This window comes from Lycorma delicatula, chromosome 2 (assembly GCF_047948215.1).
Source record: "Lycorma delicatula isolate Av1 chromosome 2, ASM4794821v1, whole genome shotgun sequence".
Classification (NCBI taxonomy): Eukaryota; Metazoa; Arthropoda; class Insecta; order Hemiptera; family Fulgoridae; genus Lycorma; species Lycorma delicatula.
The window spans coordinates 105,308,849-105,322,656 of record NC_134456.1 but is presented as its reverse complement, the minus strand read 5'-3'; the positions used below and the strand labels follow the sequence as shown (position 1 = coordinate 105,322,656).

The 13,808-nt window shown below is 29.5% G+C and overlaps 1 protein-coding gene across 4 annotated transcripts in view; it reads right to left on the bottom strand.

Moving 5' to 3' along the window:
* Window positions 1-13,808, bottom strand: part of LOC142319069 (luciferin sulfotransferase-like) — a 359,044-nt gene that overhangs the window by 79,947 nt on the left and 265,289 nt on the right. For all 4 annotated transcript variants that reach the window (XM_075355929.1, XM_075355928.1, XM_075355927.1 and 1 more), the window contains one exon: window positions 8,114-8,234. In XM_075355929.1, the coding sequence (XP_075212044.1) occupies window positions 8,114-8,234 (121 nt within the window). The remainder of the gene's footprint in view (window positions 1-8,113; window positions 8,235-13,808) is intronic.

The window sequence follows — 13,808 nt, the reverse complement described above, 5'->3', positions numbered from 1 at the left end:
ATAACAACTTTGTTGTCATCTGTTTTTTAACTTTTTATAAGAAGCCAAATTCAATGAAAATTTATTGGAAATTGAAGGAAAATCCCCGAAAATGTCAAATTAAGAATAAGAAAAATGGGATCTGTGCTATCGTTTCTTTTTAATTTAATAATAAAAACAAAATACTTATGAATTCATTAGATTAAGATTTTTATTTTATCCAATAAAAATCTGAAAATTGTATGAATTAGATTTAAATTGATTATTTATTCAATTATTAACACTGAATAAATTTCAGTACATCCGGTAATGGCTATAATTAAATTACTAAATAAATCTGTCATTTTGAGATTCTATATGTTTACCAACAATTCAAATATCTATTTACTTTGCTAACAGCAATAAATAACACTTTTGTTAATGCAAAACTGAAATGATCCAACTCATGAATAGGCAAAATTTGTTAATTATTCATTCTCCAGTGTTTTACAAACAGGGATAAACCAGATATTCAACTAGCATTTAATTACATTGCAAAAGCTTATGCTTAAGTACAATAATAGTTACGAGATGCGGTTCAGTTTGATTATTTGCATGATAAATTAAAGCGATATTTAAACCGTGTAATTATCGTTCTGGTCAGTTACAACATGAAACGTGGTATTTTGTTTGTCAACAAATATATTTTTGAATGTATTTAAAAGAGAACTATTTTTTAATTGTTGGAACATTCGATTTTAATAATTCCTTTTAAAATATTTAAGCAAAAACGTCGTATCTTATGTTAAGTTTACTACTATTGTTTCAATCTGTTTCCTCTTACAACACTCAATTTTATGTTTAGATAGAATATTCACACGGACTGTTTGTTCTCTTTTCCTGTTTTTAAAATAAAGATTATTATTTAAAAAAATGAAATATGATAATGATGTTATTTGAACACAGTTAGAGAATATCTATTCTCTGTGTTATTATTATTATTATTATCAATAACACTAACACTTATTATTAATAATTGTTTTTGTTATGCAGGTTTCTTTTTATAAATTTTTCTATGTTATTAATTGCAATAGAATATTCGATAATATATTTAAATATAAACTACGAAATATAGCACCCTTGATCCAATCTTTTTTTAAATCCTGTTGAATAAATTTCACGAATGCATAACGTAGAATAACAAGCATTTCATGAATTCTGGTTAAGCAGTTCCTAAAACTACTTAAAAATTTGTTTCAGGAAGACCTAATCATAAAAATCTAGTTAAAAGACATTACAAATATAGTTTTTCTTTTTTCGGGAAAAATTTACTATACATGATTGTTGAAACCTAAAATATTTTGCGCAGTTCTACACAAGAAGACCCACTTTTTATTATTTTATTTTGTTTCCAAGTTCCAACTTGCATCATCAGAATGAACCACGCTCTCAAGTTGCTCCGCTCAGTTTTTCGATCTTAAATTGAGCGTAACTCAGGAATGATTCAATCAATTTTCATCAAATATTCACCTGTATAACTTCAGATATACTACTGCAGAATATCTAAATTGGTCGTGTAGTTTTGGAGATTTTCGAGCTACAAAATGTTACACAAAAGTCTATAAATAAATATATAAGGAAACCACAATTTAAGTGAATAGTGTTTTTGTACATTTTATATCTCAAAAAAAGAAGAAAATTCATTTCTTCCCATTCTTACAATGCGAGCGAAAGTAATACCGTACTTTTCTTCGACAAGTCGTTACAGATTCTCATTTCTATTTTAAGTCAACTTATCATGTAAGTTATTCATTTGTAACAGTGTTCCAATATGAGTAGTGTTACTTATAGTTTTTTAATTTGTTATATGCTTTTAAATCCTTTTTTATCTTAATCTTTTTAACTTAGTGCGTATAATATGTAACAAAAATTACGTTTTTTGGTAGATGCAACGACAAGTAAGGTTTATAATCACTTTTCTTTTGCAGCTCCTGCTGAAAATTAATAGTTTGAAAATACGCTTGAGTGAAGAAGTTTAATTTGTACCTTTCTAATACATCTGCCTCTGACACCAAATCGGTAACATACTCTTTCTTCTTCATTCCCACTCCCTCTCTAAATTTGTAATATTGTGACATTTATATTATTTTTTTATGTGTAATTTTATACAAAATAAACCATTTATTTTGTCATAAACAAAAGGGAAGGAAGTAAGCCTTTCTTCCTTGTTCCAGACATGCCATCCAAATAATAATAATTATTGTTACGAAGAGTAAACTTTATCAATGATAACAATTTTAATTAATATATCATATTCCTTTACAATTGTTTCTAATACTTTAATATTATAGTAGTATATCTATTTTTAAATGCAGTTTTTAATAATGTCACTCGAGTGCAGGAAGGTTATATTGAAACTGACTGCCAGGGTGAAGATCTTAGAGGTTTATAATTTTTCATTCTGAAGGTGTTTGTTTCAAAATCACACTAGGTGAAACGCCTATTTTTATTTTAATGAAAAATTAAATTATTAAATCTGTATAAATAAAAAACAATCTGCGTTTTGTGTGTGACCTAATAACTCAAAAACATCTAACTGAATACTTCACAATTTATTTTATTTTTTTTCCCGGGAGTGTTTACAAGTTATAATAATTACATATTTACATAACAACAATTTACATGTTTAAATAACAACGTGTTCAAAATGATGAAACATTGGTCTCGCGTTATAACTGCCTGAAAAGTCGATATTAACTTAAACATTTATCGATATACACAGTGACAATCGATATCTCTCTGATTTATACAGACATTAAATTTAATAAAAGATGTTTCAGGTTATTTACTAGAAAAAAAAGCCGGGGCTACGACCGCTGCAATAATGTTACATGGTTTATGTTTCATTACAAATGATTTTGTTAAATGCTTTTGCCAAATGTAACTAAATAACGTTCATCAGTTTAGCGTACTAACAATAAAAACTTTTACAACAAAAGGCTTCAAAATCCAGAAAATTTTTAATTGTTTAGTAAGTTGTGATATTTTAACTGAGGTCTAACCCCAATTTTTTCCTTTTTTATCCCCAAAACAAAAATATAATTTTAGATAAATCGTTCGTGTTAAGTGGTATACATCGTTCCAATGATTGAATCACTCGAGAAATATAAATTTTTCGGACGAATAAATCATTCGAGAAGTATAAATCATTCGAACGAATGAATAGTTAGTGCATTGCGTGCAGCCGTCCGGCACACCACCATTGGTCCGCTTTGCGCCAATAGCAGCTAACAATTGCTAACATTGACAGGAACCAAACTGCAACAGTAATAATCGAAGAGCATAAGAAAGAAGCAGCAATAAAAAACGGAGTCAGACAAGGATATTCCCTATCCCCGTTACTTTTTAATCTTTAAATAGAATAGCAGTTAATGATGTTAAAGAAAGTTTAGATCCGCGGTAACAGTGCAAGGTGAAAAGATGAAGATGCTAAGATTTTCTGATGACAGTAATTGTAGCTGAGAATAAAAAAAAATTTAGAAGAAACAATGAATGGCACGGATGAAGTCCTACCCAAGAACTACCACAAGAAAATAAACAAGAAGAAAACGAAAGTAATGAAATGTAGTACGACTAAAAATAAAGTAGATAGACCGCTGAATATAAAAATTACCTAATATACCTAATATAAGAATTACCAAAGATGGACGAAGCAGGAGCGATATAAAATGCCGAATATCACAGGCTTTCACAGCCTACCCTCACAGCTTCCATCCGGCACAGCTTTCCGTCAGAAATATAATTTGCTTACATAAAAAATTAATTTAAACATCAGAAAAAGATTTTTGAAAGTATATGTTTAGAGCTTTATATGGAAGTGAAACTTGGACGATCGGAATACCTGAGAAGAAAAGATTAAAATCTTTTGAAATGTAGTGCTATAGAAGAATGATATGTAGGTCAATATATAGGTCGTATAGATCATAGGATATAGGTCAAATTATTTGTTTTTATTTATATAATTTTACCGAATCCCCTTTCGTCAACGGGAGATTTTATTGAATGCATATCTAAAATACTGAATATAAAATACATAATCATTTGAATATGAAATGTTACAAAAAGATATTGTTAAATGTGTCTGAGATAATGTATACTTCTATTATTAGTTGTCTGCATTTGAACGGCTTAAGAACCATCATTCGTGCGTTATTCACTGATTAATTCATACTTTTGATGTAAACAGAATAAGTTGTTAGAGAGAAATAAATTTTTATTGTACTGCAATGGAATGTGTGATAATATTATTTAAATTACACTACGAATTAGTTTTCAATTTTTTTTCATCCATCTTAAAGAAGTGGAGCAATCTATGATTGACTCATTTGTTACCTTATATTCATTTAACAATGGACCTTACTACCTACAAGATTATACGTTGTTTTTTGTTTTTATTTAGTATTTTAAGTCCTTCAATATAAACTCCCCATGCGAAGGGAAAAAGCTAACAATTTGCAAAAAAATAAAGTTGTAGATACGAATGGCAACAATCGATTTTATAAAGATCCTGTGCATGTAAAAACCGAGTTATAAACAACCTTACTAATTTTGTTTTGGTAAATGTAAATATAATCATTTAAGGGAACTGATTTGATCGCTACTTATTTTAAGGAAATCAGTCTAAGGAGTGAAACAAATTCTTTGTTTTTACAATTATGCCTTTGTTAACCGATTTTATTCAAATAACGCAAAATTACTTGATTTTGCACTAAAATTAATACTAAATACAAATATTTCTAGTTAAAAACAGAATAGATGATAATAAAATTTATTTTCTTGATAAAATTAAATATGCATGATTCGTCATTTTATTTATTTTCAATTCTTTTTTTTTAGTTCACTCAAATAATTTCATCTTTACATTTATTAATTCAAATTTGCCACTCGGTTTTTAATATAAAAATACAATGCCCTTTATTTCTAATAAAAAAATTGATGCATTCCAGGATTTTTGTGAATTTAATTAATTTTACATTGTATTACTTTCCTGACATTTATATTGTAACATATGTGCTATAACGAGAGAAAAAGTATGGTAGTGCAAAAAACTTATTTTAATCTAATTCTTTTGTTTTAAAAAAGGGAATCATGAAACATCGAGAAAATTAAAAAAATTAAATTAAGTTAAAAAAAAATATATGTGCAAATAAATTGTGTGTGTGTGTTTGCATGCGCGAGCGTGCTTATAAAAGTTTATAGGAGCGTAATTGAATAATTTCTCAAATTTTTCTGAGCTAAAACGATCTATTTAACAAATGTGACTTTTTTTTACTTTTCAACATAATTTCCAGCAAAGTTAATACATTCTCCCATCTGAATCAACTTATTTATTCCTGCTACAAAGATACCTTTGTCTTTATGTCGGAACCTGTGTAGCACATTTTCTTTGACGTCGTCTTTGCCATACTTCATACCACGTAACGTTGTTTGGTAACTTGTATACCAAACAAGTGGAAGTTCAGTGGAACCAAGTCAGAACTGTATCGGAGTACTTCTCGATACAATCTGTCGCTGATTTCTCGAGTTACCTGAGCCGTGTAAGGTCGGGCGTAATAATTAAGCTGAATGATGTCTTTGCGCTGAAATGTACGAAGTTTTTGCAACACGGCCAATAAGCATGTCACAAAATTATGCGTTGTTTATTGTTCGCTGATCTAGAAAATCAACAAAAACCTGGCCTTTTGTATCCCACAAAATTGTCATCATGATTTTTTTTCTTATGGTCGGGTTTAAAATGTTTCTTGACGGGTGAACTCCATTCTTTCCACTCTTTGCTCTGTTTTTTTTGTAACGGTTCATATTGCTAAATGCATGTTAGAATCATCACAATCATGTTAGACTATTGTGCAAAAAAGCATTCCTGTCCTGCTAATATTTTTGTAGCTCTGTTCTTATGCGAACTTTCATCTCCTTATAGTGATCTATCAACTCTCTTGGAACCCATTTTGCGTTTGTTTTACAGTATTTGAGCTTGGTGGTGATATTGTTATGAACTGTATCAGGGCCTACTTGTAATTTTTCAGCTATTATCTCAATAATTGTAATCCGTCGGTCTTCTATACGAGTGTCAAACGTCGGAGTTGAAACTTTAATCGCAAGTCCAGAACGACCGATCTTCAAATTAAGACTCGATATCTTTAAACTTTTCTACTCGTAAACATTTTTGGGGTTAGTACAAATTAAATATTAAAACTTCTCACTTTAGAAAAGCAAAGTACGGATCACTGCATAGTGTTCAACTAATTTGCAAATTTCGAAAGGACTCGCTATGTAAAACTTAGTTTTGAGGTTACAATAAAAACAATTTTACTCAGTAATCTGATTAAAACTCATTGCAGGGTTACCAACTTACTGTTCTGAAATTATTATAACCCTCTTGCCATCCAACTGTTTTGCCTCCACAGCTATTTGTGTCTACTTATTGAATGACCCCCATAACTTTGGTATGGTTAGATCAAAATATAAAAATTTAGCATAATGACAAATATATATGGTGCGTTGATGCCAATAAAGTTTAGACAATGCCTGAGAAGCGTTGGATAATAAAGTTGGAAGAATCAATCCCCGTGTTATTAGCCGGAAATATCTAGCAACGCTGTTGAGTTTTTTAAATTATTTTTTATCATTTTTATTTTATTTTAAAATTTGAAACAAGTGGGGTAAAAATATATAATATGTGTTTGTTCTATGTTAACTAGATTTTATTTCTTAAGTTTCTGTAATAAATTACGTTTCCTATAAGAAATTACTTGATAAATAAAGTAAAGTAGAATATTGTACGTGTGAACTTATGAACATCCTCTCTTTACTTTATTTAAGATCTTTTCCTGATTTTTATATCTTAGCGAGAATAATATCTTTCCATAAAAATAGCTTGTGCAATATTATTTTTATCAGTTTATTTCATATTCTTGTTCACACAGTATCACTACATTCTATCTAAATATATATTATTAACCTATTTCAACAATATCGGTTTTTTTTTTTAAAAAGAAAGGTGATTTTTTAAAATTTATTTTCTACTAAACTTTATATAACGAAAAAATAAGTTTAAACTAACGATGTTTGGTATTGCAAACAAAACTTAGAGAAAACTGTTTTTAATTTGTAAAAATAAAAACACCTGCAATTAATAGGCTCTTTCATATTAGAACAACTAGTCGCAGGAAGATATTATCTGAATTTTTTTAACAATGAATTTTTTTACAGTGATTGAAAATTTCTCATTGACGAAACTAATTGGGATTTGCTATCAATCTGATGAAGCACCAACACATTTCACGAATGAAGTAAGACAATTCTTTACAGGTAACACATTTCACGAAAAGTTTACTGATAAATGGACTGGACCTAGATGGTCGGTAAATTTGGCACATAGATCATCAACCCTTGCACTCCTTGCACTTTTCAACTCGTTTCCTTACATTTTCTGTCACCAATTAATGATATTTTAGCGTTCCTTGATGAGGGCAGCAGCATTAAGAATACAAGCGATCAGTTCATCATGTGTGTTTACTTTTTGCTTGTATATCTTGTATTTCATTCACCTTTAAAAAGAGTGTAACTACTCCCGTAGAGACAAATGAAAAGGTATTTCCTTTTTATAGCCTTATAGTAACACAATTACCCATTTTTTACGTGATATATTTATTGCGTATATGAATATATGTATTGATCTAAATAAAATATTTATTTTTTCATAAATTTTTATTTATTACCAAAAAATAAAATAAACAATTAAAGGCAGTTGCTCGTTAATAGAAATATATTTTTAACTCTCTTAACCTACAATGATAAATAAAAATTAAATATTTAATACTTTTTAATATTAAGTACTAAAAAAGGTAATACATATATTTATTATTATTCCTAATATGTTGCAGTGAACAACAAACAACCCTTATGACTCAGTGAGATGAAGATGATATGCATGACAAAATTAATTTGGCAAATGCACTGTAATTTTAATATTGAAATTTATATGCATAGAACTTATACATAGTATTTTTTCCTTCCTATTCTTATATTAGGTTACGTTCCTACTATTTATCATCATTTAAATTTGTCCTTTAAAGTTTAGAAGAAATAAACTTACATTTATCTTCTAGGAAACCTTCCATAAAAGTTTCATAGCTGCCAGTATATCCGTTCCACAATCTGTGATGATGGTAATAAGAGACAGCCGCATCTTTTGGATCTCTTGTCACGTAGATTATCTGTAAAAATAAAAGTTTTATTTTATTCATATCTTATATATGAGTTTATTTTTAAAATAACTCATTAATAATAAGACATAACAAATTTAACCACTTATTAACTGCAACTTATGGCTGCACAGTGTAATCTAAATGAAAAAACTAAACTAAATATATAAAACCCAAATGAAAATAAAATTAAAAGTTATACATTTTTATTTTTTGAGTTACACCTTTTTCTTGAACAAATCATTAAATTAATGTTTTGCAACGTGAACTGACTTTACATAACATTTATTTGGTTCCTGCTACGTGTATAAAACGAAAAACGTGCGTACAAATTTTTTTTCGTATTTTTTAATAAAATATTTTGATGAGTTTTTTTTAATACTTTTATTTAAAGTCGCATAAGCATTTAAAGTCACTAGCAACTACTGCTAAATTTATAGTCTTCTCTTTTCGTCTGTAATCTCCTCGCCTCCCCGGAGCTGGAGATGCTTATCCGCATTTACGCATAAACTCAGCTCCGAGGGGTGTCTTCGCCTTAAACAACCTCGGTAGGACGCTAAACCCCACCCAGGTAGTCAGGATTTGGTCTTGTGTGCCATTCCGTACCTCTAGCGAGGAACCCCAAGGAATTCGTCCGCCGGGACTTCGGTCTTGACGCACTGCGTCTAATGAAGACCCCCCGGAAGGATCCCACACCTGGGCCATGGTCTTGCATTCTCCCAATGGCGTCTGCAAGGGAGTCCCCACCCGATCATTGGTAATGGAACGCCGGAGCCTTCCACTGCTCTCGGATGGGGCTCTCCCCTACAGACACCGCAGCTTCGTTGTGCAAACTCCAGCGGATTCATGACTTAGGCGAAGTCGCCTTACATTCACGGCCTCCAGACGCAAGTCAGTGCAATTTGCATGCGAGACACCGAGGCTCCTGCATACAATTCTTTCGCAAGTGGCCAGGCTCACCACAGGGAAAGTAGTGGCCGCTGTGATCTGGTCAAAGACACAATTTGGTTCTGTAACCAGGTTTTCAGCACCGAAAACATAACTCATCAAAGGTGGGCCTGATCATCCGGCAGGCGAACCGGGCGAATTCGAATTCACCCACCCAATTCGAAGTCGTCCATCGAAGCTTGTCCGCCGAGATGAGCGGCATTACCAAGGTGACCACTTGCGTCACCCCAAATTCCGGCTGAAAATTTGTAGTCTTGAACAAACTTAGGTCAACTACTCCTCAGATGTGTGGTTAATTGAAACCCAATCACCAAAGAACACCCGGTATTCAGGATCTAGTATTCAAATCCGTATAAAAGTAACTACCCTTTATTAGGATTTGAACCTGAGAACTTAGACTCCGAAATCAGCTGATTTACGACGATGAGTTTACCACTAGACTAACCCAGTGGGTTTAATACGATAAGAGTTATTATGCCATAAATTTAGTCAAATTATTAAATAACTAAAATGTTTGTATAGTTTACGACGCACAAATTTAATTTTAAAAATTATCATATTCTTCAGTTACTGTAAATTTTCTTCTAATAATGTTCTTTCTAAAATCCGTTAAGTAAATATTTATTTAAATGCTAATACAAACAAAGGGTTTTAGATTGTTTATGATTTTATGTGTTTTTTACTTTTTCAACGGAATCCATTTGAGCTGTACGTTATCGATAATATAGATTGACTGTTCTTAGTGTATTATAAAGATCCGCCCTTTTTAACGTGATTGAAATTAATCTTTAGAAACATACTTTCATAAACAGCAAGTTTTCAGTTTTATTTTAACACTGTTTCTCATAAAAATTAATGTCTCTTGACTAAAATATTTTAATAAAATGTAATATAGATGTTTGGCTTTACCTCATACCAAAATATGAAAATTTTATATTTACAAATTTTGAAATGACTACCATTTTAATTCTTTATACTATTAAAATCTCAGAAAATCGTTGTTTTACGTTTAATTATTTAGAGGATTTTAATATAAATTCTGTGACTCTTTCCTTGTTTTAGTTCAATTTCAAAAAATGATTTATCATGGAAATTTTAAAAGTTACTTAACGTTAAAATTCCAATTTGTAAAAAAATAATTCAGAATAAAACAATTTTGTATCAGAAAAAGATGACCTTCGTAGCAAATCGTTTCTTATGAAATAGGAAAGCTTTAATTTTTTTTTAGAATTATTGTAATAAGTTCATAAAATTCTTAAAACAACACGATAGACGAGATAAAAGACTACGTGAATATCTGTATACGGACCTTTGTGTGTATGTAGTGTACTTTTTTCTTGCAGTGATATATGAAAGGAACCAATATTGAGATACTATACTATATATATTTTACTATACTGTAAAAAATAATTTATGTGGACACCAAATGACTTTCTTGTACGCCTATTAAATTACATATACACATTTTTTGCTGCACTTTATTTAAAGTTATTTCATTTGAAAGTGAAATACGATTCCCTAGTTCTTTAATAAAGTGGAATATTACACAATTGCTAAAATATTAGTTATTACATCAAATATTTGTATAATTACTAATTCAACAATCTTACCTGAAATATTAGGTTAGAGTAAACGTCCATTTATTACTCTTTAAATAAATGTATGTATAATATATAAAATATTTTTAAAAATATTATGATTTTTAAAAAAGTTTTTTTAAAAATATTATTAGGATGTAACCATCAAGAAAATGAAATCAAAAACGAATAAACGGGTGTTTCACCAAATCTGATATGGACACCACAGGACATACTTGTACGCCTATTAAATTACATATACACATTTTTTAAAAATGAAAAGTGCATACAATTTTATTTTTTTAATAACTTCTGATATTTTTTTTATTTATTGTTATTGAATTTATTATTTATTGTAAAACTTTTTTTTTAAATGAAAGGTTAATAGTTATTAATAAACCAATATAATTAAAAAGAAATAAAGTTAAAAAAAAACGAGATGAAGTCTTTTTGAACCGACGTGGCCTTTCCCTTATAAGGTTCAAATATTTCATTAATTAAAATATTGTTTGGCTAAAACTCTGGACCCAATGAAAATATGAACCACTTAATGATACATCGTTGAAAGGTTCTCAATGAGAGCTTCCTGCCGTTAAGAAAAATTTTTAAATAAATATAAATTATAAATCCAAATATTTTTAGATTTTGGGCTTTCTTTGTTCAGTCTATTGCAATCAAAAGTGGAGGTGCACAACTAGATGTTACAACAATCCTAAATCCAAACTTTCAACATCCTACGGCTAATCGTTTTTGAGTTATGCAAGATACGTATGTATGCACATACATACACATACGTACGTACAGATGTCACACCGAAAGTAGTAAAAATGGATTCGGGGATGGTCAAAATGGATATTTTCGTTGAAATCTAAAAACTGAAAATTTTTGCGATCACAATACTTCCTTTACTTCGTACAAGGAAGTAAAAAACAGCGTAAATAGTAACAGTAATTAAAATAAAAATCATTGAAAAATTTAGTTATCCATAGTTGGGGAAAATACTTCGTTTAATTTAAAAGTTAAATATAACATATCATAAAAAAAAAAGTTACAAATATATCGCTAGATGTTATTAAATTAGTGACACTTACTGACACCCAGTTTTTTCCTTGAATGAATCAACTTTAAAATTTAAATAGATTTCCTTGCTTGAAAATATTAAAATTCATACAAATATGTAATAACGCATAAACTTGTAAATGTTTATAAGAAATTTTTTTTAGTGTCAAGAGAGAAAATTATGTACGTATAATGTAATATTATATTACCAGAGGGAATATATTTATAATGTTATTCTAGGGGGAATATAGTACTATACTTCCAGTTTTCTCCGAAGATACAATGCAACCGACTTTACTCATCATTTACGTTACTGCTTAAAAAAACTCCAGACTTTTTTCTTAGATATAAGCTTTACCAATCCGAAAGAAATTCTTCAGAATAGAATTTATTTTTCATTCTAGAAGCTTTTTTTACGGTTAAAAATTCTGGTTATGAGTTTACTTCCTCAAAATTATTATTTTTTATATTAAACTTTTCCGGAATTCTATACCGGTTGATTCAAAAAGCACTTCACAAATTTAAAAGCATATAAAAATTTATTTAGATAACTTACAGCTTGAATTGATATCTCATTTCTTAGAAAAACACATCAACTTTTGACTCGCGTAGTTCAATAGTACAGAATTTGACGACCAGTTCGTTAAAAATGAACACCTTTACTTGTGCCGAACGTGCTGGCTACGTGTTTTGGTTTTAGTGATTAATCAACGTTTCACTTCAATGGGTGTCAAAGTGAACACCCATTACTGCCAAGTATAGGGTAGCGAAAACCCTCATGAAACTTTTCAGAACATTCCTGATAGTCGTAATGTTTTTTTATACCCTAAGCAAATAAAGACTGTACGATTATTCTTCCAGGAGGCAACCGTAAATGATATCGTAAAAGATCGGGTTTATGTACCACTTTGCTTGCTGATCTTGTTGAACTAAGACTTCGAATTGACGCCGTAGCTTCAGAGCTAACGCCCGACTTGCTGACAACAGTCTGGAATGAAATTGACTTCAGGTGAGCTTTATGTCGCATTACAAATTGAAGTTATATTGAACTTATTGAACCAAAGCGAATGATGGATGACAAACTTGATGTGTTTTTCTATAAAATGAGACCTCAACCGAATCTGTTAGTTATCTCAATAAATTTTGATGTTTTTAAGGTTGCAAAGTCCTTTTTGAATTACCCAGTATTTTACCAAAACAACGTTTACATCTACTTTTTTTTTATTTTGATGTAACCAATGTAGTAAACTATTTATGTGTTTTTAAATTATCTACTACTAGTTTTGTAGTTAAAATAATATTGTAATTAATAGGATGGTAAAACTTGTTTACTTCTTCAACTGCAGATAGAATTCTATGCTTTTTTCAGTCCTCTTCCATAAAGCTTATATAATATACTCTGATCATCTCTTTCAAGGCCTGCCCAAAATTCCTTTATCTTCTTCATTATACTTAAAGTTCTTGAGGATCCATTCTGGAATCATACGCTTAACATATTCTTTTCTTTTTTCGTGTGTTATTCTGTTTTCACTTATTTATCCTCATTTTTAAGTCCATTAATTCTTATAGACTAATAGACAACTCAAAAGAAATGTATAAACAATTAAAATTTAAAAAAACTACTAATTTGTAACCAATCAGTGTTATATTACTTCAACGTATCTATGAAAAGTATAAACAAAATATTTCAGTATTAAGGAAAGAAGAAAAATACTATGAGATTTATTGTGCCTGAAGATTTGTTTCGGAAATGTATGTAATAGTTTTATAAATAATAAATAATATTTAAACATTTTTTCAAGCATATATTTTTTTTTGTTCAATTTGGCAAGTGCCTAAACTCATTATCGGACAACCAGACAAAGAGTTTGATAACTTATTCAATTAAAGTAATGTATTTTTGAAAAATAAATATTTAAAAATTTTCTAATAATTAACCAATTAAAATGCTAAAGAAAAAATATAAAAGCAAATTTGGAGTTGTTGAAAAATAAATTAATGA